Source organism: Paramormyrops kingsleyae, chromosome 6 (genome assembly GCF_048594095.1).
Source record: "Paramormyrops kingsleyae isolate MSU_618 chromosome 6, PKINGS_0.4, whole genome shotgun sequence".
Taxonomy (NCBI): Eukaryota; Metazoa; Chordata; class Actinopteri; order Osteoglossiformes; family Mormyridae; genus Paramormyrops; species Paramormyrops kingsleyae.
This window is the reverse complement of record NC_132802.1, coordinates 26,214,649-26,239,890: the sequence shown is the minus strand read 5'-3', so window position 1 is coordinate 26,239,890 and position 25,242 is coordinate 26,214,649. Positions and strand designations below refer to the sequence as shown.

The 25,242-nt window shown below is 41.0% G+C and overlaps 1 protein-coding gene across 3 annotated transcripts in view; it reads right to left on the bottom strand.

Annotated features, from left to right (window-relative positions):
• Positions 1-25,242, bottom strand: part of kcnk15 (potassium channel, subfamily K, member 15) — a 77,436-nt gene that overhangs the window by 35,018 nt on the left and 17,176 nt on the right. Inside the window, exons 3-5 of one of the 3 annotated variants that reach the window (XM_072713226.1) lie at positions 21,261-21,438; positions 2,498-2,612; positions 2,088-2,142 (exon numbers count right to left, since the gene is read on the bottom strand). In XM_072713226.1, the coding sequence (XP_072569327.1) occupies positions 21,424-21,438 (15 nt within the window). In that variant the 3' untranslated portion in view covers positions 2,088-2,142; positions 2,498-2,612; positions 21,261-21,423. Of the gene's footprint in view, positions 1-2,087; positions 2,143-2,497; positions 2,613-21,260; positions 21,439-25,242 lie in introns of those variants that run through there. The other 2 variants (XM_072713225.1, XM_072713227.1) reach the window with 2 other exon arrangements.

Below are 25,242 nucleotides of genomic sequence, written 5' to 3'. Positions count from 1 at the left end.
AGTTGGATCATTGATGTCATGTCTGTGTTCTGTTTCTGGGCATAGATAGAGATCACACTACATGCACTACTGTGCCCGAGTCTGACTAACCATGCTCTGGCCCAGACGGAGTACAGAGCAATCACACTGGTCAAATGAACTAGACTTTGGGGGTCAAACGTGCTCAGGCATATCAGCTACTGTGAGTACACTCTAAGAACAGAGGCAAAATAGGTGTGGTCTCCGGTAAGCATGTGTTGACAAAACTTGAATCCGTCATTAATCTATGTCAATAGTGCAGCAGCTCAAGTTGTCTTCAAGGTGGTGGTTCGATTGCTGCTACTGGCTTGCTGTATGTGGAAGTTTCTTGTAGCTATGTAGGTTACCTCCAAGATCTATGGTTTACTCCTGCAGTTAAATAACTACCACTTAGATGAGTTGGTGTTTCTAAATTGCCGTTAGTGTGTGTGTAACTATAGGCCCTATAATGGACTTGCACCCTACCCAAGGTGTCCTCTACAATGGACTGGCACCCTACCCAAGGTGTCCTCCACAATGGACTGGCACCCTACCCAAGGTGTCCTCTACAATAGACTGGCACCTTACCTAAGGTGTCCTCTACAATGGACTGGCACCCTACCCAAGGTGTCCTCTACAATAGACTGGCACCCTACCCAAGGTGTCCTCTACAATAGACTGGCACCCTACCCAAGGTGTCCTCTACAATGGACTGGCACCCTAACCAAGGTGTCCTCTACAATGGACTGGCACCCTACCTAAGGTGTCCTCTACAATGGACTGGCACCCTACCCAAGGTGTCCTCTACAATGGACTGGCACCCTACCCAAGGTGTCCTCTACAATGGACTGGCACCCTACCCAAGGTGTCCTCTACAATGGACTTTTTTCTGGGATAGGATCCAAGTTCAGTGTGACCCTTTACTATAGAAAAACTATGATAAATGGATGGAAAGTGAGGATTATCCTACATCAAGCTGCTTTTTAAGGGCCATTAATTTTTTTTTGCAAACTTTGATCAGTTCCAAACCATTTCTATCACTGCTTTCCCAACTGCAGGAGTTTTTTCTTTTTGCATTGGTAAATGACTTTTGGCTCCTCAATTTTTTACAAATGGTATCTGTTGCCTGCTCTCTGCCATGATTAAATATTTTTAATTCCAAAGACCTTTGAAAGTAAATTAAATGTGTACCCAAAGGGATTAGGCTCATTTATCAGTCCCCAAGGTCTGAGGTCATATACATCTATTTTAATCTTATGACAGTTCAATGGAGTGGAATTAGAGTATGTACTCTCCCTTCTTTTGTCATGTTAAGCACACAGAGAATGTTGCAAAGGCACAGACACTAGGGTTAAATTCAGGGCAAGGTTCTAGATTTTCATGAATATAGCTGCAAACACTGAGTCACCTCATTTTAACAGTAGGAAGCTTGTGCCACTGTATTTGCATAGTCTGTGTTGATATTAACATGATAAATATTATAGCAAATAATATGGGAGAGGGGTGTTGAGTGCATTTTGTTATCCCTTTGCGGTAGGAGGGGAGATGCAGAGTAAGGAGGGACTGTCAGAACGCCACCCTCAGCCTTTCAACAGAAAGTTTTCTTCAGTCACACATGGTCTCACAACTCATGTTTGCATGCGCTTCTGGGATTTTCCGCGGCGTGCGGGAGGAATGCCATATCCGTCTCCCCGTTCATTAGTGGAAAGCCGAGCGTGGTTCTCTGGGTGGGAAGGCTCTTCTGGGATCCTGCTTTTTGTGCTGTGAGGGACTTGGGCTTGTTGGCAGGTCTTTGGCTTGGATTACTAAGGCTCTTGCAAAAAGTGCTGGCTTGGGGGAAACAAGTTGAAAGAGGGCCATGTTTACCACTGAGGACTTACACCTCAGCTGAGATAAGGGTAAAGGTTTACCGTGGCATCCTAAACGTCTTGTGCATGCGTGAAAGTACTAAAGTTACGTCAAACACCTATGAAGCCTCTGTCTCTGCAGTGGTGGCAAGGCTGTGGTGCTGTGACGAGAGCCCAGGGGGGGGGGGGGGTTTCCTGCACACGCCACATGCACAGTATTAGCTGTGCTGCTGGTGCCAATGTTTCCTTCCCAGAATTTGTGGTTCATGCCATATGAACGCGAGCCGCGGCGATCGATCTGCCACCCGGAACGCGGTGAAGGTGTCTCAATGCAATACATCAAGTGAGCCGGGCTTTTCACACACTTAACAACACAAAAGCAGTAAAAGTACTGAAATGGAAAAGCTATGCATAATTACTCTATTGGAAAGGCTAAACTTTTAATATACTGTAGTACCTGCTTGAATTGGAGAATAATATTCCTCTGTGAATATTATGCTTTAAACTACCCCATGGTATTCTTATTTTATTCAGCGAGACACCACAACAAAATGGCTTCAGCAAGTTTTGTGAAAAAAATGTCTGGATAAAGTGTTGCAAGTGTTTTAGACCCAGAACAAATAAAGTGGTATCAGAAGAATGAAGCTTTTCACCTGGGAGCTGATGAGACCCTTGTAGCTGATGTCCTTGGAATGCACAGGCACGGAACTTCAGACGCATGGCTGCAGGTTCCAAAGACAGACCTTGTTTGATAGAGATGTGTTTTGCCTGAGAAAAGAGGAGAGAATGAAAAGAGAATCTCTGCCCATTGGTGGCCCTTTTATTCTCGCCAGACTCTGTACATCTCTGTACGAGCTTACCGTTTGACCTCTGATTTAAGAAAGCATAAAAAAAGAGACGGTCTAAGGATGGCTATTGGTTCTTTTTTTATTATTCTTTTTAGTCCTTCCCAGCTTTATGTCTCGGTTGCCAAGCATTTGTGATTTTTTTTTAAGCTTAGTTGCTATGGTAACCAAATTTGCTTGAGATAATGCCGTAATTGGTACATTATATGATAATGTCAAGCTGTGTCCATAAAATATGGTTCTTGCGTTCATACATGGCGGTTGAAACAGATGGGGGGAAAAATCGCTACTTTATAAGCGAACCCTTTTGATGATTAACATCCTCCACTGTGAACATGAGGCTGGGGGGGGGGGGAAGCACGTTTAGCGCCAAATCAGGAGGGTGCAGTGATATTCCAGGAAATGAGGTTAAATGTCAGATTTTTTCCCCCCCTTGAAAGTAGTTTAAGTCTGTATGCTTTAGGCCTGTTTCCATTCTGTTTATTATTTTCCCAGTCTGAATTTAAATTTTTTCAGAAGAGTATAGTGCCCCTTCTGTCTGTGTTACAATGAAATTCAAAGGTCTGTTTATGCATGAAAGGAGCACACATTGTTATGCTTAATATCTGCACTGAAGAGTTAGAAATTGGAATAGATATACATCCTTTATCTCAATGCCAGCAATTTGCTTTTCCCTTGATGTTTTTTATTTGAAGATTTGAAAAGACACACAAAAATCAACCAAGATAATATGAAGATCTGGTGTTTGAGCTTAATTTTTATAAAGGATCTAAAACATAAAGAGCAAAAGGCAATGACTAAACGTGAAGAAAGTAATATAGAATATTTAAAATTGCTAAGGTAATGATAGCTAATTCAGGTAATTTTGCTACTCAGTGGAATTTCTTGAAAGGTGTTCTACGACATGTTAAATTAGCAATAGATTACCAGAGTCGGTCATCGTGGAGAAACTTTGACAATGAACTTGTTTGAAGTATAACTCAATTAGAAACAAACTACATCAAAGATGTGCACAGCAGGCTGTGAAAATGATTATCCACTTCAGCATAAAAGCTTTATGAAAGCAAATAACCTGACACATGAGCATTGCTACTTAGGATACTATTATTGCATACATGTAATAGCCATTTACAATTTACACGAACATCATATATAACTTCAGAAGACTCAGTTCTGGAGACCATTTTCTCTCATTAATGTCAACTGAATCAATATTCTGCTTACAGCAGATATCAAATTAGACAAGCAGCTACTTACATGCAATAGGACACTAAAGGTCCCCTTTTAAATTACAGGAGAACATCATTGAAGAAAAATGATGCTTCAGGACTGCCAATTGTCATTTATAGTCCTGTGACACCCTTTATTGATGTTGGGTAGACTTCACACACCATAAGGTTTACTGAGGAAGCTTTTCTTCCTATGGACCACAATACTTGTGCCTTTTCTTCTGGCACGTATTCAGCAATCTGTGAAAAATAATCAGCAGCCACTCAAGATACAGCAGTGCATTTATGTTGAAATGATTGCATCTCCATCACAGTATTACATCATTTCACTATTTTATTCTCATTGTGAAACTTATATCCATATTTCACGACATGTAACTCAGAACAAAACATTTCAATGACATGAGGAAATGCAGGATTTATGATTTTCAGATATAAATGAACATTGCTTATTTAATACTTTATATGTCGTGGTCAAGGGTAGTTACACCAGAAAATATACTTGGAGTTTTACAGTTTTTCAATCTTCATGAATGCCAGACTACTACATATTCATGTTAATTAAAGCAAACCATAATTGCCCATAACTTGTGATGATCATAAATTCACTACATAGGACGAGCAGGTGTAAAATATGGAGGGCTTGTATCATGAGATCGGGGTAAAATAACAGATATTACAATAAACGCATATGCTTTCATGAATTTCAAACCATGAGAATAGCAAACACTTCATTTGGAAACATAAATCATAATTTGGAAATAATTACTCTGATTGGGAAACAAGGGTCATAATTTCAGAAACAAGACTGTTAATTTGGAAACAAGGACTCTGATATGGAAATGCAGGCTGCAGTCCTGGGCTATGACCCAGAACATTATTATTTTTTTTGTTTGGTTTTCTTTTGTTTTGTTTTTCTCTTTATTTAGGGTTTAGTTAGAAATGGCATTTATACATTTTTTTCTTTATTTTCTTTTCTTTTACATCATACCTGTTCAGTTATTGATCTAATACAAGGATTTCCCAACAACTGTGAAATAAGTCAGAGGCTAATAGATCAGCAATAAAAAAAAACATTTTCCCAGTGAGCTTGCTTTTTATAGTTGTATAACAGTAAGTTTAATTTATGCAGGCTTTTGTTTACAGTCCAATTCAACACTAATTTTCTCATGTGCAGTGCACTTGGAAAAAAAAAAAACGCTTCCCAATTACACTCTCAAATTGTCGATTCATTTTAACAGGCAGACTGGAAGCTTGCCATTGTGACTGTTGACATAAAGAGATAAATCAGAAAGGTACAGTATCCTAAATTATTTACAATAGAATACACTCAAAGGAGTTCACTGTTTCCCCATTTAAGTAGATTAACAGAGCAAAACGGCAGAATATCTTGGTGTCATACTTTTTATTGTTTCAGGAGAGCTGACACTATGAATAATTCCTTTTTCATATTTTCAGCCACAGCCATTTTTTTCAGACTTTTTGCTTTGAAAGAAGGGAACGAAAGCATTTATTATCTTTGGTGTTGGATGGCTGTGGTTTAATGAATTTTATCTCTTAGAGCGAGGTTTATCTCCTTCATTCAAATTCCGGCACAGCTGCAGTTTTAAAATAGGTTTCTTTAATATATGATATTTGAAGCACAGTGGATAGTGTCCGACAAAGATAATTTTTTTAGAAAAAAAATTGTTTGATTTAAGGAAGAAAACATGGGTCTGTCTAGAGGGCAGTATCAAAGGAATGACTCTGTGAGCCACACACATCTCATCAGTGCCAATGAAGGGACAGATACACTTTAATATTCTTAAAAATACTTAAAAGAAATAAATCACATTGTAACATTTTCAGTAACGCTTTACTTGAGGGGGCACGAGTAACTACTATTCAAGCACAAATCATGAACAAATATAGTAACTGTATGAAATACATGAACTGATAGGATTGATTAATGATGAACGAACTCAGGATCCATATGCAACTAACATTTAGTTCTTAATTAATGCATTAAGTAAGTGTGGCCTACTACACTATCTGTACCCACTAAGTAAAGTGTTACCCATTCTTCTTTGAATTTCTACATGGTGGGCGAAAGTGAGGTGAACAAATTCGATTTGAGGCATTACAAATTTTCAGAAGGGGAGGATTAACAGAACACAGTAGGACCACTTGTGCATGACTATTTTAAAAAGTAAGCAAATAGATTATGGAGACTTAGCTCATCTCACCTGTTTTCAGCTGCCAACAAACTTGTCACTTGTACTGTTGTTGTTTCCACACATCACATATCCTAACTAATATTTCTGTCCTGTTATAAAACAACTTCAAGGGCTTTCACAACTCAACAGCGGAGGAAACATGCGGTGATTACTGATGAATAGGTCTAATGGGTTTGACGCTTTAATGCCAGAAAAAATCATGATGCTTTTCAGCCTGTTTTTCAAAATTTTTAAAGTAGCAATCTGCTAAGTATACATCATCCTCTGTAAGTACCCGTGAGCACTGTATTTAATTTCTGAAAAGCATTATGCATTTCCATGACCACGACAAAAGAAACTGGCTCATTTGGTTCTTAATTGGGCTTTTACCAGTGAAATGCACATTATTCAGTTACACAGGCAGAAACAAGAGACTTTTTAGTGCTAATATATTTCTTGTGCACTTTCTTTGTGCACACTTACCATTGTAAGGTCAATGGACACAGACAAGCTACTATAAATGTAAAAGTCGGAAGGTGGTGAGTCGGCCCCCTGACCAGTGTGGCCTCCCAGTGTTTGCTGAGATCTCCTGCCCAAGTCCAAATACGTGGTTATGGAATGGTGTTCCTGTGATTGTGTGTAAAGTGTGCGCCCTGCGATGGCCTGCCAACGTGCCCAGGTTGTTCCTTTGCCATGCTGCCTGTGGGGGGGGGGGGGGGGGGGGGTAATGGATAAGCAGCAAGATGGATGGAGTGTATTAGGGCCTTTTTAAAGAACATCTCAACAAATGGAAGTAGGCTTGCTACAGTATGGTACGTATTATTGTTAAGTTACTTCTGTCATTTAAGCTTTGCAAAGTCAAACATACAAAGCTGGTGCCCAGTTTCAATTTGCTGATTTGTAAGTTATCTGTGCCTCTCTGGATATTACAGAGATCACAAAAGCATGCTGAAGTAAAAGCTATTTTTGTTATTGTCTGCAATTTTCCCAAAAGTCTGGTTGATTGAAAAGACTGATAGAAGTATGTGCCCATATTCACAAAGTATTTTATGTTACCACTAATGCACTTGCATTGAGTTTTTCCCTAAAACCGATTCACAAAGTGGCTGAGAGCAACTTTTAGTTAGGAAAAGAGCCAACTCCTCAGCTAAGAGTAAGACTCCGTCATTATGGCTGATGTCAGTTCTCATGCATGAGCTTCCCTGCAATTACCGCGGGGATTGGTTAACGAGAGGCCAGTATGTGCTGGTGAGAATGTATGGACAACATGCCATAAACACAAATACAGTGGAAACTGCGTATAGTGATCAAGGTTATAGTGATCAACCACTTTTATGGATCAAAAAGGGACAGAATCATTATCGTACAAATACTGTTTAAATAAGTCGCTTAATTGTAGTAAGCACTAATAATTCGCTTGTAGTAATCGCTTACAGTAATTTTTGGTCTTTTTAAACATGACAACACAGAAAAAAAATTTAAACTACGTTTTTTTTCAAATATTTTTTTTACTTTACTTTGATCGCCCTTCTTTGCCCTGCTGTAACCCGTCTGCTTCTGGCTAGTTACCTGAGGCTTTATGCAGCATGCGATGCAAACATGACGGGAAAAAGAAAGCCATTTTCTCTCAGTGACAAATATAGGCTGATCAAAGCTTAGGATAAACTGCCAAAACCGAGCCAATGAGATGCAGCAGCGAAACTACAACAAAACATATTTTATGTACAGTACTGTACTCTATTGTAGCGCATTTGAATTATACACAGTTCAGTAAGTTGAAAAGCGTTTGAAACAGCTGTAGTATATTTTGAAAGAGTCAATAAAATGTAGTTAATAGCAACACTGTTTGTTTTATTACCGTATATTCATGCAATAAATAAATAAATGTCAATTATATGGTAATCTGCCTGAGACATTAAAAAAAAAGAAAAGAAATGGCTTACAATGATCACTATAAGCGGTTTCCGCAGGATACATATGATTGGGTTGTTTTGGTTTGCTGGGGATGTTATTGCATCCTTCACAATCTCCACAACAATCATTATTCCTTCCCAACTGAGGCAGCATCCTTTAAGTAATTCCGCGTCATTTAATGTTTCCAAGACATTGTGAGCTTGCGTATCTGATCCCCGATCCCTGATCCCCTGCCAATTCACTTGTGTCTCCCAATTCCCGATCCCCTCCCCAGTCAGCTTGCGTCTCCCATCCCCGATCTCCCACCCAGTGAACTTGCATTTCCGATCCCTGGTCCCGATCCCCTGCCCGGTGAGCTTGTGTTTCCGATCCCTGGTCCCCGATCCCCTGCCCAGTGAGCTTGCGTTTCCGATCCCTTGTCCCCGATCCCCTGCCCGGTGAGTTTGCATTTCCGATCCCTGGTCCCCGATCCCCTGCCCGGTGAGCTTGCATTTCCGATCCCTTGTCCCCGATCCCCTGCCCGGTGAGTTTGCGTTTCCGATCGCTGGTCCCCTGCCCGGTGAGCTTGCATTTCCGATCCCTTGTCCCCGATCCCCTGCCCGGTGAGTTTGCGTTTCCGATCCCTTGTCCCCGATCCCCTGCCCGGTGAGTTTGCGTTTCCGATCCCTTGTCCCCGATCCCCTGCCCGGTGAGCTGGCGTTTCTGATCCCTGGTCCCCGATCCCCTGCCTGGTGAGCTTGCGTTTCTGAGCTTGCGTATTTTTAAAAATGCCAAATCAAAATAAGTAAATAATTAAAAAAAAAATCTTCAAATAAATAAACTAAGGCTTGCATGTGCAGCTTTTTAGCATGGTTTTCCCTTTTAATAATATTCGCTCTGGCGGTGGTGAATTGAGCTCACTGTGGTGTCGGTGGACATGCTGAAGCATGTCCGTTGTGCTATTTGTGTATGTTATCTGTCTTTTACAATGTTTGCACAAAGTTTTTGTCTTGTCTGTGCTTTTCTCGCCGTTTTCGTTTGTGATTACCGGAAAGCTAAAATGCTGTCATTTTCACTGGGGGCCATACCGGAGCCCCCAGTGAAAATGAGGCGAGCATATGATGTGAACCAAAAACTGACGTTCGACGTCGACGTGAATACGCAGGGACATCTGACGTCGAACTGACGTCGTGAAATGAAATGTAATATTACACCAGTTTTTCTGTTAAAGTACTGTGAAGTACTCTTAAAGTATTCATTTTCCACATCAGCCGGTTTAAATCGTCATACATTCACATCGATTTTTAACCGATTCGCGATTCATCGTAACATGCCTACAATACAGACATGAGGGAACACACATAGTAACCCAGCCGAGCCATTTACACACTCAAAGGGGGGTAACACATGAACATGACTTAACACTAACCCACAGAAGGAATAACTACAATCAAGTCCCCCTCACTTGGCAACCACTTGGGGTCTTCCAGTCAGCTGAGATCTTCGGTGCTCATTGCCCTCAGACATGCCCTTCCCAATCCACCAGGTAAATCAACAGAAAAAAAGAATTAATCACAACAGAAAATATCTTCATACTGTCAGCAAGTCTGCACTGCCTGTCAGACAATATAAAGATAACATAAATAAACTCAGCTAAACCAAACTGCGTAATGATTATTTGCTTAAATGTGATGTGACTGCAAATGAAATAATAATGCAAATAATAATCTAATGAAACGAGAGAGATGTGGAAATATTACCCTTTGTGGCCTCGGCCATCACACACGCCTCCGCTTCCCCGTGTCTGTACATGCCAGCCCTTCCCAGTATCTCCATGACAAATCTAATGGTTTCCCGACCCTAGCTTGTGCTCATGACTACGTCTCTCAGCTTTCACTTCTAATTCATTTGCAATGCGTTTGGATCCCCAGTTTCCAAGTTTTCTGCATTACAGGAACACTAATACTGGGTAGGACCTCCCTTTGCTCTCAAATCAGCCTCAGCTCTTTGTGGCATGGATTCCACCAGATGTTGGAAACAGTCCTTTGAAGTTCTGGTCCATGCTGACATGACTGCACCGCGCAGTTCCTGCTGATTTGTCAGCTGCACATCCATACTGCGAATCTCCCAGTCAAACACATCCCAAAGGTGATCTATTGGATTCAGATCCGATGACTGGGAAAACCACTGAGGAACACTGAACTTGAGTTCCTGAAAATAGATTGACACGACTTTTGCTTTGTAACACGGCGCATTATCATACTGGAACTTTCTATTGCAAGATTGGTAAGTTGTGGCCATGAAGGGATGTACTGTACATGGTCAGTAGCAATACTTAGATTGGCTGTAACATGCAAGCGATGGTCGATTGGTGTTAACAAGCCCAAGGTGTGCTAAGAAAATATTCCTCACACAATATACTACACCACCAGCAGCCTGAACCGTTAACACAAGGCAGGTTGGGGCCATGGATTCATGCTGTTGGCACCAAATTCTGACCGAACCATCTGTGTGTCTCAGCAAAAATTGAGATTAATCCGACCAGGCTATGTTGTTTCCAGTTTTCAACTGTCCAGTTCTGGTGAGCCTGTGCCCACTGCATTCTCAGCTTTCTGTTTTTGGCTGACAGGAGTAGGACCCGACATGGTCTTCTGCTGTTGCAGCATTTCCACCTCAAGATTTGACGTGTTGTGCATTCTGAGATGCTTTTCTGCTCACCACAGACGTACAGAGCGGTAATCTGAGTTACCTTATCCTTTCTGTCAGATTGAACCAGTCTGGCCATTCTCCGCTGACCTCTCTCATCAACGAGGCATTTCCGTCTGCTGAGCTGCCACTCACTGGATGGTTTTTTGTTTTTCACTCCATTCTAGTAAACTCTAGAGACTGATATGCATGAAAATCCCAGGAGATAAGCTGCTACATAAATACTCAAACCAGCCCGTCTGGCACTAGCAATCATGCATGGTCAAAATCACTGAGATCACATTTTCCCCCATTCCTGTGTTTGCTGTAAATATTACCTGAAGCTCCTCACTTGTATCTGCATGATTTTATCTATTGTTCTGCTGCCACTTGATTGGATGATAGATAAATGCATGAATAAGTAGGTGTACAGATGTTCATAATAAAATGCTTTGATATTATATTTTAAAAATGAAATTGCAAGCAAGGGTTCTAATATGGAACCCCCTCCAACAATACAAGAATTCTGGCTACAAGCAGACAGCAATGGCATCAATGTGGACAGGACCAACAGAGCTGGAACATCACCCAGAGAGGCAATACTAATGTTCTGTGCACTGGGCTTACTGGCTGGCTTTCACACTGCCTGCACTGGGATGTTGCCTGGTTACCCTTTCATGCAACCGTGTTTTTGCTTAATAAGGTTTGCACTGCTGTGGCTGTATTTTATTTGTATCCTCCAAGAACCTAACCATCCATGAACTGTGGTACCTTATTGCACTGATTCTATTGGGTTCCTGTGTGTGAATCCCAATACAATGCCATATGAGATACATTTGAGAACATGAACTTATGATAGTTCGCAGGTACATAGTATGACATACTTCACCATTAAAACATCGCAAATAAGTCATGTAGTGAAGCAGATCTCTGCAGCAAATGTCTATAAGAGTGTTTTAAAACCACAACATTTCCATTTAAACAAACCCATTAAAATAATCGGTAAGGCTGAGCTAAATCCTGCCATCCATCTTCCATTATTGCATGCAATTCATTTTATGTTCAGCCGAAAATAGGTGAACCTTCCCCACACACATCATATGGGAATTTCTCATCATTAAACATATTTGAGGACTCGCAACTTCCAATGAAGTACCATTTACGGCACGTTGTTATAAATTCATGCCATTTACAGGTTTAGCTAAAACCCGATTGTGTGGAACACGAATAATGTACCATCTGACGTACTGGCAAATGTCTGAACAAGATCACACACCAAACAGATGTAAAAAGCTCTCAGATCCAGTCGTTCAACTCGTACGGCATAAACACTGTAATATGCGGTAACCACAGCGGAAACAATAAACTGGTTTTTGAATAATTTCATCAGCCTTTTGCAGTGCAGCATTTGTCTGACTGTTGTGAAGTCCTGCACCCCCACGCACTTTTTACAGCAGAATGGTTCAATCTTTACCCCTGGGGGGGCTGCAGCTGAGCTGAGCATTTTAAAGGTGCCCAGTGAAGGGACCATCTGTTTCTCCTCCTCGTGTGCCTTATTCTTAAAAGCCGCCAGAGATTTTCTCTGTTTGCGTCCCACTCTGCTGCTACAGGCTGCTGTGGCTTTGTTCCGTGTCCTTCTGTTTGCAGACCAATCATGCTGCTGCATTTTCCCATGAAGGGCTCAGCGGAGTTATATCACTCCCTCGCTACTGTGGCCTTTCCTCGCCTTTTAATGCTGTGCAAATCCCTGGAATGAAGTTCCGTATACATCAATGCATAAATACATGCATGGCATATACATCGGGGTGGTGTGTAGCCCAGCTGGTTAGGATGCGGGCCCTCTGATCAGAAGGTCGTTGGATCAAATCCCAAGGTTGGCAGAATGATTTTTGCCAGTGGGCCCCTGAGCGAGGCCCTTAACCCCCAACCGTTCCCGGGACTGGCTGACTTTACCTTCTCAAAAAAGGTGTATCGCCTTGGTTAAAAGTATCTGCTAAATAATCAAAATATGAATACATGGTATACGGTGGACCCCGTGGTTTCGAGATACTGCGGGGTCAGCATAAAAAATTAAATGGGGAGTTTGTGTAAGCCGCAGACTACTCGCGAAGGCCAACAGATGACATGCATAAAGTTTATTAACTCATAAATGCATAAAATATATGTGCAGAGCTGGTTTGGAGGATGCCAAGAGTGTTTATGGCAGTTTCTCACGTGATATCTCGCAGTGATATTTGTATCTTGCATTTCCCCCGACGGATTTAGGGATGGGCAACATGGGCAGCTGCCCAGGGTGGCATCTTAGCAGGGGTGGCACAGGGAGGCGCCCACACAAGATAATTCAGCTGTGATATTATTAGCATGACCGGTTTGCAATCGATCATTTTCATGTTACGTCAATTATATCATGTCACCGTGTGGATCAATTAAATTTGCCAGAGAGGGCACCCTGATTGTGACCTATGCATGCTGCCACTTCTTTATTTTGATAAATATTTATAGCCATGTTTATAATGCTTTATGAATGTATTACTAAAAGCATGGCCTTAAGTGTTACCATTCATTCCTTTCTCATATACTCAGGTTACATGGTTCTGTATACTGGAATGCCTCGACAAAGTCTACCGGCATATTTTTTGATTGTCTACTTATTACCCCCCCCCCCCCTCAACTCCATGAACATGGTACGGTCCTTAATAAAGACAGGCTCCACTTTTCCTAATTCTGCGTATGGCTCTGTCCAAAATATCCCTTCACCCACAAAGGTGCTCTGTATTTCTGCCCAAGCCCAGATGCCCACACTGCGAGCTCGTGGGGGGGGGGGGGGGGGCTGAGCATAAAGGCGAGGCCATCGCCAAGCCGAGATACCCAGCCGCATTGTTCGGGCCACGCGCAGAAAAGTGGCATTTTAAAAACGAGTCCCGCGTGAAACTCGGCGACGTGCTGCCCGGCAACAAAGCACTTTGGATGAAATAAAGCGGCGGAGTCAGAGGGAGACGACCTGTCGCCGAGCAGCGGTGGCTGGCAAATAACTTCACATCACTGTTTCAGCTTCAGCAGTTTCCCATTTATATTGTAATGTTACACCGGCGTCATCCCGTCTGGCACTTCTCCAACATCCGGAGCGCGTAGCAATATAATTATTTATCCAGCACTTAAGAGCGGGCCCCTGACACGTTCGGTGGCGCCGCACCGTCCGTTAACAGCACACATTCATAACCGCCGGGGAGTATTGCTCCAAGGAGCCCAAGAAGCAACTTTCACAGCAACGTTGTTTTCGGTGACACTGTCATTTAGTCTATTTTTTCCCAACAGAACCCCTTCAGCAAATATTATATTTATTACAGAAAAAGAAGGCTTTGGGGGGGAGACTTTTTCACGGGCCAGCTGACTGACAAATTCAGCGAGGTCTTCACATGAACTGAAACCTAATCCCGAGTTCACAAGGTCATACACTTTCTTTTGACAGCAGTTATGAGTTTTTGCTTATGTCCTTTGTGGAGTCAGGTCTTAAAGAATGGGACTACTCGAATGTCTTAGGACCAAATGAATTGTTTCTGTATACAGTTTTTTTATTTTCAGTCTTCATGATTTTTTGACTTCTCAGTACTTTAAATGTCATTTCATTTAAAGTTACGAGAGTAAAAAGCTTGGGCGGTTTTGTAATATTATGATGCATGCTGCACACATTTTTTCTAGTTAAGAGCAATTCTATGTCACACTGTTTCAATTTTTGCTTTGAAAAATTCCCATGTTTCATCATCATGAACAGTCTCCAATGTTCTTTTCGATGCACCCAAAACAATTCAATCAAACTCAGGGTTTTACTTGCAATTCAGAATCAGATTTATTGTCCAAGTATGTAAAATGTTGAACACTTTCGCTGATCTGGGGAAAAAAATAAAAAAATAAATATATATATATATATATATACACACACACACACACACACAGCCAATTCCCAGATAACACACTGTTAACCTTGTGTGAAGCGCTCATATCCATCTGCACCTTTCTGACCTGCCTTAATCTCCCTAATTAATATTGCTGCCATATTTGCTCAGCATGAATTTAAATGACCCTGTATTTTATTTAGTTTATGCTCTTCACTTTTTTAACACTTTGAACCCAGTTTGCCCTCATGGATTCTGTGCTGCAACTCAGATTTTTATGAGAGAAAAAGACTCATTACCGGGAAAACAATATTTGTCATGTCATTGCCGTGGGTCTTCAGATAACCCCAGCAGACCAGTAATTAGTAATACACACAGCAATCTGAAATATACTTTTATATATTTTGCTTCCAAAAGAAAATGTTATTGTCAATTAATTCTAAATGGAACAGGACAGTACATTACTGGGTGTCAATTCGTATAATTTGATACCAGACCTGAAAATAACCACAAGTTCCTCATCCAAACCTTGTTAGTGTTCAATATATTTTGCCTGTAACAACAGGCAGGATGACCTCACCGAGGGAAAGGCCTTAACTTTAATACACACAGGGCAAAAAGCCAACATTCATCACGATCAAGTAAATCACTTACACAAGTCTTACTCTTTTCGACCAGCCTTCTATTCTAGTCTATGCTGGCTATTACCTTTACTGGGAAATATCAAGCAGAAATCCAGTTAACCTCAAAGAATGCCTCTTACATTTAAAGTCCTCTCTGGGAAATCTTCAAATTAAATGCAAGTACTGAAGACTACACATAATACAGGTCGGTTTGGTTAAAATCACTAACGCAGCATTAAAAAAAATCAATCAAAAAAAAAAATCAAATATAAAATGTAGAATTAGAAAATATCCTTCTATAAATGCAGTGCCCAGACTATTTAATACAGTATATCACTGCAATTTGTTAGCAATGCAATGTCAAAATCATTTAATGTGTCACTCCATTCCATGACACTTTTTTGTAGCATTATATTAATGTTGATGTTGAAACAGGCCTGTAGTTACGTTTATTTCATGTTTCCTTCTTTCTGTAATTATGACAAAAACAGAGGCCTGATGCACGGTTAATCTGACGTTTTCAGACATGTGGCTGGCCATACTGTTGACAGTATTAGCCATGTTACTGAGCTGAGTTTTGAGTGGTTTCAGACATGTCGAAGTGTTGATTTCCTTTTTAGACGAGAGCTCAACACAGGTGCTGCCACACCGCCACTCATTAACGACAGTATGTGAATACATTCCTGGGGCTGGATTTCATTGCATTTGCTATTTATCTTTAGGTAGTCATGGGTCAAGCTTAAGATATGTGAGATATTAATCAAGCTACACCGTGTGGCTAACGTCAATGTGACCCATATTTGCATCTTATTATGTTATCTACTGACAAAGACCTAACAGGTAGTTAAATTAATCATTCAAACAGAATGACTAAACTTTCAGCCATAATCTTGAGCATGCACAACCAACAATGAGGGAACAGACTTTTCCTCAACAAAGAGCCATAGATTTTGACCTCATTATCTTATTATTGTCTTAATTTAAAATGTCAGACACATTTTGCGGTGCTTTTCTTTGCATGTTTTATTTCTCAAATTGCATCCATTAAGCCCCATGTTATTCTCAAAGCTCACTCTCTCGTGATGGATTGTGCCAGAGTGAAATGTAGGAAATTGGGGTGGTGATTCATCTAAGAAGTACAGCAATACTTAAATCAAAAGCAAAGCAAAACATTAAATTATTTATAATCTTTTTCTAGTCATTTTGATTGTACAACCTATCAAGATTCAGTGGGTGTACAGACATTGTTGAAATAAATGTCATTTGGTTGTGTTCTGAAATGTCTGGAGACACAAGGGGTAAACAGTAAACACGTCAGATGCTGCATATATATATATATATATATATATATATATATATATATATATATTTATTAATAAATATAGTCCTCTTTATTAATATGTTACTGAAGCAGTGTGCCTTTACTTTGTGAAAGTATTTCCTGTGTTGGACATATTTCAAAATAAATGTTGATGGAGACTACAGGGAGTGTTTAGTGAAATGTATTGATAAAATACTATTTTAAATAACTGAAAGCAAACTACAGCAGGCAACGTGGATCAGAACAGCGTCACAGGTTACAAGTAAATGTTGCAAAATATTGTTTTTCAGAGATGACCACAGACAAAATCTAATTCACCTTTCCCTGTATGTCCCCAAAATTATATAATATTTAGCATTATCAGCACATAAAATTCCAAGAATAAAGAGCTTTGCTGCCATCTAGAGAATGGAAAGTGGAGGTATGAAAAATGATAAAATAACGCATTCACCCTTCATGATGAGAGAGGTTACAGCAAAACATGTCCGTCAGAATCAATTACTCACACGTCACCGCTTTTAAATAAGTCAATTAATATTTGAAATACTATATCAGACTCAATATTGAGCCAATTAAATTGAAAAAATATTGAAATTAATTAGGACTCTTTTACCCTCAAAGCGAACAACACGTTTTCGCACATACGTCATGAGTGAACATGATGCAGGTTCAAACAGGAAGAGTAATCATGAAAAACCTTCGGATAAACCTGATCTGGAGAGTACTAGTCTGAGAGATGCTGCAGTTTACACAGTACTGACAATTAATTTTCCAAGAATTCATAGTCCTGGGGAAAAGAGGGAGATAGTCATTTTTATTCCACTTATCATGGTACTTAGTTCTGCTCTTTATGTAAGCTATATGAATTAAGTGTGATGAGTCAATGAATGAATTCTGAATGTGATTCAAGTCACAGGTTATAATTAAGCTGAAGTACTATGGCACTGTGCTCTAACAAAACATCTTACCCATTTGTCTTGTCACCTGGTAGGCCATCTACGTAAAAAAGAAATAATTAAAAGAAATATATATTCTTTGCATAAAAAAAAATTATATTTTTTTCCATGAAAAGAAACATGGATGTCCATTGCAGTGCAGATTCATTGATATGTACAGAGGCATAAGCAGCTTTGAGTCTGAAGGCCCAGGGAGCTGAGAGCATTTTGTCTGCCTTTTGGAAGACTACATAATTAAACGTTTCACATATGCTGCAAATTTATTTAATTTCACTTCCCGCCTACTGAACAGAATGGACTGGTTTAGATGGTGCTGGCAAACACTTCTCTTAAGCATAAAATAAATAAAACTATTACTTTCAGCTGCACTTGCTATAACGCACATTTTCACACACCGGGCATTTGGCTGTTGTTCTTCCGTTTCCAGGTTGCCATGGAAATAATGATAACCATTAGTTCTGCTTTTGCACTATTCTATAGAGTTCAGTACTTGCAGACATAAGTGTGTCAGCAATGTACAGTTCTGCTATAAATATAGTTACATTCCAACAAATAAATAGACAAACACTGACCCTACCATGCCTGTTGATCTGTTTACTTTCCTATATATGCAAAATGTACTTCTGCCCTCCATGCACTCAGAAAGCTTACTGAAATATATTTGTTTCACATACATGAGCAGCTAATATGAGGTTAAGTACACACTAATATTCTCAACAGATCCAGCTGCACGCAGCCCTTCCCATTTATTCTGAGAGACTGCACAGCAATGTACCAAACAGGGGGTTTCAATGTACCAAACGGGGGGTTTCAATGTACCAAACGGGGGGTTTCAATGTACCAAATGGGGGGTTTCAATGTACCAAACGGGGGCTTTCAATGTAGCAAATTGGGGATTTCAATGTACCAAACGGGGGGTTTCAATGTACCAAATGGGGACTTTCAATGTACCAAACTGGGAGTTTCAATGTACCAAACGGGGAGTTTCAATGTACCAAACGGGGACTTTCAATGTACCAAACTGGGAGTTTCAATATAGCAAACTGGGGGTTTCAATGTACCAAACAGGGAGTTTCAATGTACCAATAGGGGGGTTTCAATGTACCAAACGGAGACTTTCAATGTACAGTACCAATAGGGGGGTTTCAATGTACCAAGCGGGGACTTTCAATGTACCAATAGGGTGGTTTCAATGTACCAAACGGGGACTTTCAATGTACCAAACTGGGAGTTTCAATATAGCAAACTGGGGGTTTCAATGTACCAAACGGGGGGTTTCAATGTACCAATATGGGGGTTTCAATGTACCAAACGGGGGGTTTCAATGTACCAAACGGGGGCTTTCAATGTACCAATAGGGGGGTTTCAATGTACCAAACGGGGGGGGTTCAATGTTTGCAAGTTTCAGAGTTTGCAAGTCAGTCCGCTGACCGGAGCCTGGTGCATGACTGGGCACATTACCATCATCCATCTCTCGCATGCCCAGTACCAGGAAGTGGCAACCATTTCAAGCCCTGTCACTGTGATTTACAGGAGCATTGCGTCTCTTAACCTCTGGGTGTTGAGGTGAACAGATATGAATAATCAAAAAAAAACAAAAAAATAAAATAAAAAATGATTTACAAAAAGTTGTCCATTGCAGAGCCCTTTCAATGAAAAATTTCCCCTTCACAGTTCCATACACACCCCTGGAAATTACATTCTGGAGCACAAGTGGTGCAAAAAGCCCCCCTCCCATCTTATTCAGGAAAGGAACGTGACCTTGACTGTCCCGCACGTTACTGACAGGCTCTGCTTTGGGATGAGGAGAGGCCGATTTATAATATATAGCCCCCTGCCGAGACCAGTGCTGTATTAATAAAGCCTGATTGTGCTGTGAGGTGAGAGATTGGCTGATAAATACTACAACATACTTCAGCTACCATGAGATTGATAATAGCAAAGCAGAGAATGGGGGCACCCAAGATGGCAGAGGATTTGTCTCCAGGCAGCGTGATCTTCGCTCCACCTTCCTCTCTTTTTCTTTGCTAGGCCTCGCCTGGGAGGCTGACTGATGCAGCTGAGAATGTCTACACCCTTCGTCCAACCCTACCCTTCCAAGAGGAGAAAGGGGGATTTGAGGAGGAGAAACAAAATCCCCACGGCCCCCCGCCTCGCGAGCGTGTGCCTGATGTGGCAGCTGACGCCATTCCGGCCGAGAACCCGACACCACGGCGGGGGAGCGCCAGCCAGCCAGGAGCTCTGCTGCTGTTTACTGAAACGACGCCCCCATCGATTTCATAGAGAGTGCTTTACTTATGATATGCTTTGTCCCATTACAGTGTTCAAATGGTGGAATCAGCAAGCCGAAACACAAAAGCAGGAGAGACCGCGCAACATGTCTATTATTATTGGAGAGAAAGATAAGGCTGAACGCAGAAGCTTTTTCTGCCATGCTAGAAAAGATCAAAGTAAACAAGACATCCATTTCCCCATTAGCCTGAAAAATATTTACCATTATATGGTCATTAGTCAGTAAAAAAATGTCAGTAATTATGTATAAACATTAAGCCTAATAGTCAGACATGTAAAAAGCAATTATATGTAGTACAGACTGACCCTTCCTCGCTTAACGAGTTCCCGGTGCCCTGAGAAGAATGTCTTTGCGCATTTATTAATAGTGCTAGCAAATTTTTTAAAATGGCCGCACAGAACTTTGTTTTCAGCGCTAAAAAATAATGTATCATCATATTATGCGGCTGCATGGCACTGCAGGCTCCATTTTCCTCATGTAAATTATGTTTGGAGAAAAACATGATGAAAAACTTTAAGGTATTTAATTAAATTTATGATATACTAATTAAATTGTTGAATTACCACTGGTTTTATTGTAACTGCAATTTTTTTATTTTTATTTATTCTACATTGTGATTGTTGACTATGTGTTGGTAAGGTGTCCTTGAGTGTCTTGAAAGGAATATTATTATTATTATTATTATTATTATTATTATTATTATTATTCAGCACACATATAGACCCAGTGGGATTTTGTCGACTTTTGGATACAGTAAATCAGATAAATGACTTCAGGCTTGTTAGCTTTCACATGCAAAACTCAATTATACGATTAATGAGAGCCAGGTTATGCAATATTATTAGCCATGGCCTCCACAATCTATAACCAATAAAAACGGAGCATTGTATCGCTCATCTGCTAATGCAAAGATGATAAAACATTATGAACTGAGCCTGCTAATGAAGATAAGTCCATAATAATCTCTGAAAAAGGCAGGTAAATGTGTGGCCTGGAATCGCTAATGGACTTAACTGTCAAATGTCAATTCAATTGGAAAGACATGATTATTGACATCATTGATTATACGCGTAAATGTAAATTATACAGCTCAAAATCCCCAAGCGTACTTAGCAGCAAGTGATAATTAAAATATACAATACTCATGCAAAGTGGGAAGCATTTATTAAATTTTATTAATATATTTAAGATTCTGTGCATTGGCTGCCCATCCTGGGTTATTGCCTGCCTTGCACACATAATTTTCAGGATAGGCTCTGGACCCCCACGACCCTGCGTGTGGATGGATAGATGGATGGATGGATGGATAGAAAGTTTGTGATTGCTGTGGGTGTCCTAGCAGAATATAGCCTTTAGGTATCAATTCACTACCTACTGGTTCAGTACCATTTAGGTGGAAGCTTAAGCAAAGAAGAAAGAAGAAAGGACCACGATGGATCAGACCTCGGTAAGGGACATTGGGTTCGGGAGTGTGAAACGTTACCTCTGACTGCGTGTGGAGTCTTTTTCCCTCTGGAGTTCTCCATGATGAAAGATCTCAGGTGGGTGTGAAGATACACAAAATCCTAGGCTGATGGTCATTTCTCACTAGGAGCCCATGCTGGGAACTTCTGGTAGATCAGAATCACTGCGGCTGAAGTCTGAACTCAGTAGTGGAATGGCTGCAGGGGTAGACAAAATCCATACAGAGATGTTAAAAGTACTGGGTTTTGATAAGATGGTGAGGTAAACATGCCTCTGCAATGTTTTATGCAAGGTGAGTGAAGTACCTCTGGACTGGCAAACCCAGCATTCCTGTAGACTGGGGAGGAGGTCCATATTTTTTAAAAGGAGGACCAAAGGCTGTGTTCCAAATACAGAGGTGTGAACTTCCAGGGCTGCCAGCTTTGGTCGGCTGGCTGAAGTGAGATTTTCAATTCGAGACGAGTCTGCACACTCATTTACATGTAACAGTTTTATTACCTTGTAAATGGTCTGTAGGGTTTGTAAACCACCCCAACGCTTTTGATGTAGCTAGTTTGAGGTTTATAATGGGATAGTATAGATTTGCCATAAGATTTCTTGTGTGAGTGTGAGAGTCTGAAAGCGTGAGTGTCACACCTGATGCATAAGAGCTGGCATCCCTGCATGTATCAGCCTCCTTGGGACAGCCTATGCCTGGGTACTGGAGAGAGGACATCACCCAGTGTTTGAACGTAGGATTCAGAAGGAACAATGCAAATTTGTGCAACAGTAGACCAATTATTCCATGAGGATTTTTCAGAAGACACTAAGCTAATCTACATTTGTACCAAGTACCTAGGCCACTACTGCATGCTAGTTCCTGTATGAATGCAGTAAAAATTGTGTTCACATCCTCTGGATAAATTCAAATCTATTTGAAGTAATTTTTTGCCTGCATCAACAGTACATCTTGTCTCCTTACTTGTTTGTGAGTTTCATTCACAGAATGTAGCTGGAAGGGTGTTTGATTTAGGCTAGAAGTGACATAAAAGTGGCATCCCTGCTCTTTGCAGATGAAGCACTTTTGGCCTCATCGGACCAGGACTCCAGCTCTCCGGAATAATTTGCTCCTTTGGATTGTGAAAAGTCAGCTGAAGTGATTTGGACGTCTTATAAAGACGCCACTAAGACAGCTCCCAAAGGAGCTATTCCAAGTAGGTCCCACTGGACAAGGGCCTCGGGGAAGACCTAGAGCATTCTGGAGGGATTATACCTCTCAGATGGCTTGGGTATGTTTAGGATCTCCCTCAATGAGCTAGAGTCTATGGCCATGGAATAAGACGTCTGACCCACTCAGCAAGCTGCCTCCACAACACTCATCCAGAATCGCAGTGGGAAAGTGAATTGATCAATCAATCAATTAATGAAGTGATTTATTATCCTGGTTGAGCCTCCCACTTCATTCTGTGTTCAGAGTCCCCATAACTGCTGTTGTCCAACATCCATTAATAAGTGCATGGTCATAGTGGTTTAGAAGCAGAATATGGAACCGTGTAACTATAGATTTCCTGCTTTTCCCATCATAGACTGGAGATACAGATACTGGAGAAAAACATCACATGTATACTAATTGGTACTTTTATTCTGAGAGAACCTTACGGAGTTTAAAGCCACCCACAGACTGCATTGAAAGGTACTCTAGCCCCCACTATTGGCATGCAGATTCTAAGACTACACAGGACAGGATGCATGGTTCTCCATATAAGATTGATGATACAAGTCCTTGAAGACCCCTCATAAACTGCAGCTGGAAGCGGTAAAGGGAAGAGGTGCTGTATGTCAATGCACATGTAAAGCGTTTCACTGAGATCTGTGTCAACAGCCACAGAAGTGAATGTCTTCTGTCACCTTTCGACGTGACTCAACACAAACTCGTATTTCTGATTAGGTTGTTGTCTTTCTAATGACATCTGTGAAATTCTGCACAACAGCATGTAACAAATAACAGCAGTTCCATGATCAAAATGGACAGACAGCCATATTGCCGGCAGTACTGAAACTACAATGTTCTGCAGTTGTGTCTTTCCCAGCTATGCCATGTGGGTGATCCAGATACCAGGGTGGGGGTCATGATGAGGAAAGGATGCCAGGTGTGGAGCTCCCTCCTTGGTGATGACATACGCAGGTGCCACAATGACATCACACACCCAGCCATGGATTCACCAGGCCATGAGTGTAACGAACCCTACATTTACACATTCTACACACCAAATTATCGTTACAAGCCTGATGTTTATGATATCAGTGGGGTCACTAAAAACTCACAGAACTTCTTCTCATTCACATTATGTTAGATTCAGTTACTAGGATACACCACGTTTCTTTTGTTTTGGCAATGTGATACCATGCGTCACAAATTATCATGACATGAGTTATGGAAATGTACATTATGAACCCACAGTGAGGTGACAAACATTACTATAAATAATATAGGTAAAAGAATATACTTAGAAAAATTTTACCTGTACATTAATACAAGGAAAGGATTTTTGGTCTACAAAGTCAGCCAATTTCAGGGATTTATTATAAATGTGTTTACAGTCCACTTGCCACATCATGAAATTCTTAAAGAAAATGTGTAAACTGCAGCATATAAATTTAGTTTGTAAGTCTACAATGATTATTTTTGTATGGATTGTCTGTTTGATAATATTCACCGATGCATGACCAGGGGAGTTTGTACATTTCTGCAAAATCTTTTCAGTACCATGATCATTTGCAGTACAGCATATGGCTGATTAGCTGACGCTGTCTCACCAACATGACAAAATTTCATATGATAAGAAACCAGATCCCAGCACATTGTTGCACAATTGTTGGCTCTGTTATTAGAGTGAGAAGATGTGAACTGTAAAAAAAAATAAAAATCTGTGCTTTTATTCACATATTCAATCTAAATTTGACCAAACCTGCAGGTTAGCGCTACTACTGTTGCTATGGTTACTTAACAAGATGAACTTCTACCTTGTTCTTATTTTGCTTTGTGAAGCCAGAAATCCCGAGTGTTTCATGCATATAAATCTAATATGTAATCTATATATATAATGTAATATATACATATATATATATATGTGTGTGTGTGTGTGTGTGTGTTAGGAGTGGAAGGATGCCACATTGTTTGTTGGAAATGAAAATTATCAACCTACAAAGGGCTGAATTCAAAGACACCCTGAAAATCAAAGTGAAAAAATGATGCAGCAGGCTAGTCCATTTTGCCAAATTTTCATTGCAGCAACTCTAAATTGTACTCAGTAGTTTGTATGGCCCCCACGTGCTTGTATGCATGCCTGACAACATCGGGGCTGCTCCTAATGAGACGCCGGATGGTGACCTGGGGGATCTCCTCCCTGATCTGGACCAGGGCATCACTGAGCTCCAAGACAGCCTGAGGTGCAACCTGGCGCCGTCGGATGGACCGAAACATAATGTCCCAGTGGTCTTCTATTGGATTTAGGTCCGGCGAGCATGTAGGCCAGTCAATGGTATCAATTCCTTCATCCTCCAGGAACTGCCTGCTTACTCTCACCGCATGAGGCTGGTCATTGTCATGCAAAAGGAGGAGCCCAGGACCCACTGCTCCAGAGTAGGGTCTGACAATGGGTCCAAGGGTTTCATCCCGATACCTAATGGCAGTCATGGTGGCGTAGTCTAGCCTGTAGAGGTCTGTGTGTCCCTCCATGGATATGCCTCCCCAGACCATCACTGACCCACCACCAAACTGGTCATGCTGAACAATGTTACAAGCAGCATAACGTTCTCCATGGCTTCTCCAGATCCTTTCACGTCTGTCACATGTGCTCAGGGTGAACCTGCTCTCATCTGTGAAAAGCACAGGGTGCCAGTAGGGCACCTGCCAATTCTGGTATTCTATGGCGAATGCCAATCGAGCTCCACAGTGCCGGGCAGTGAGCACAGGGCCCACTAGAGGAGGTCGGGCCCTCAGGCCACCCTCATGAAGTCTG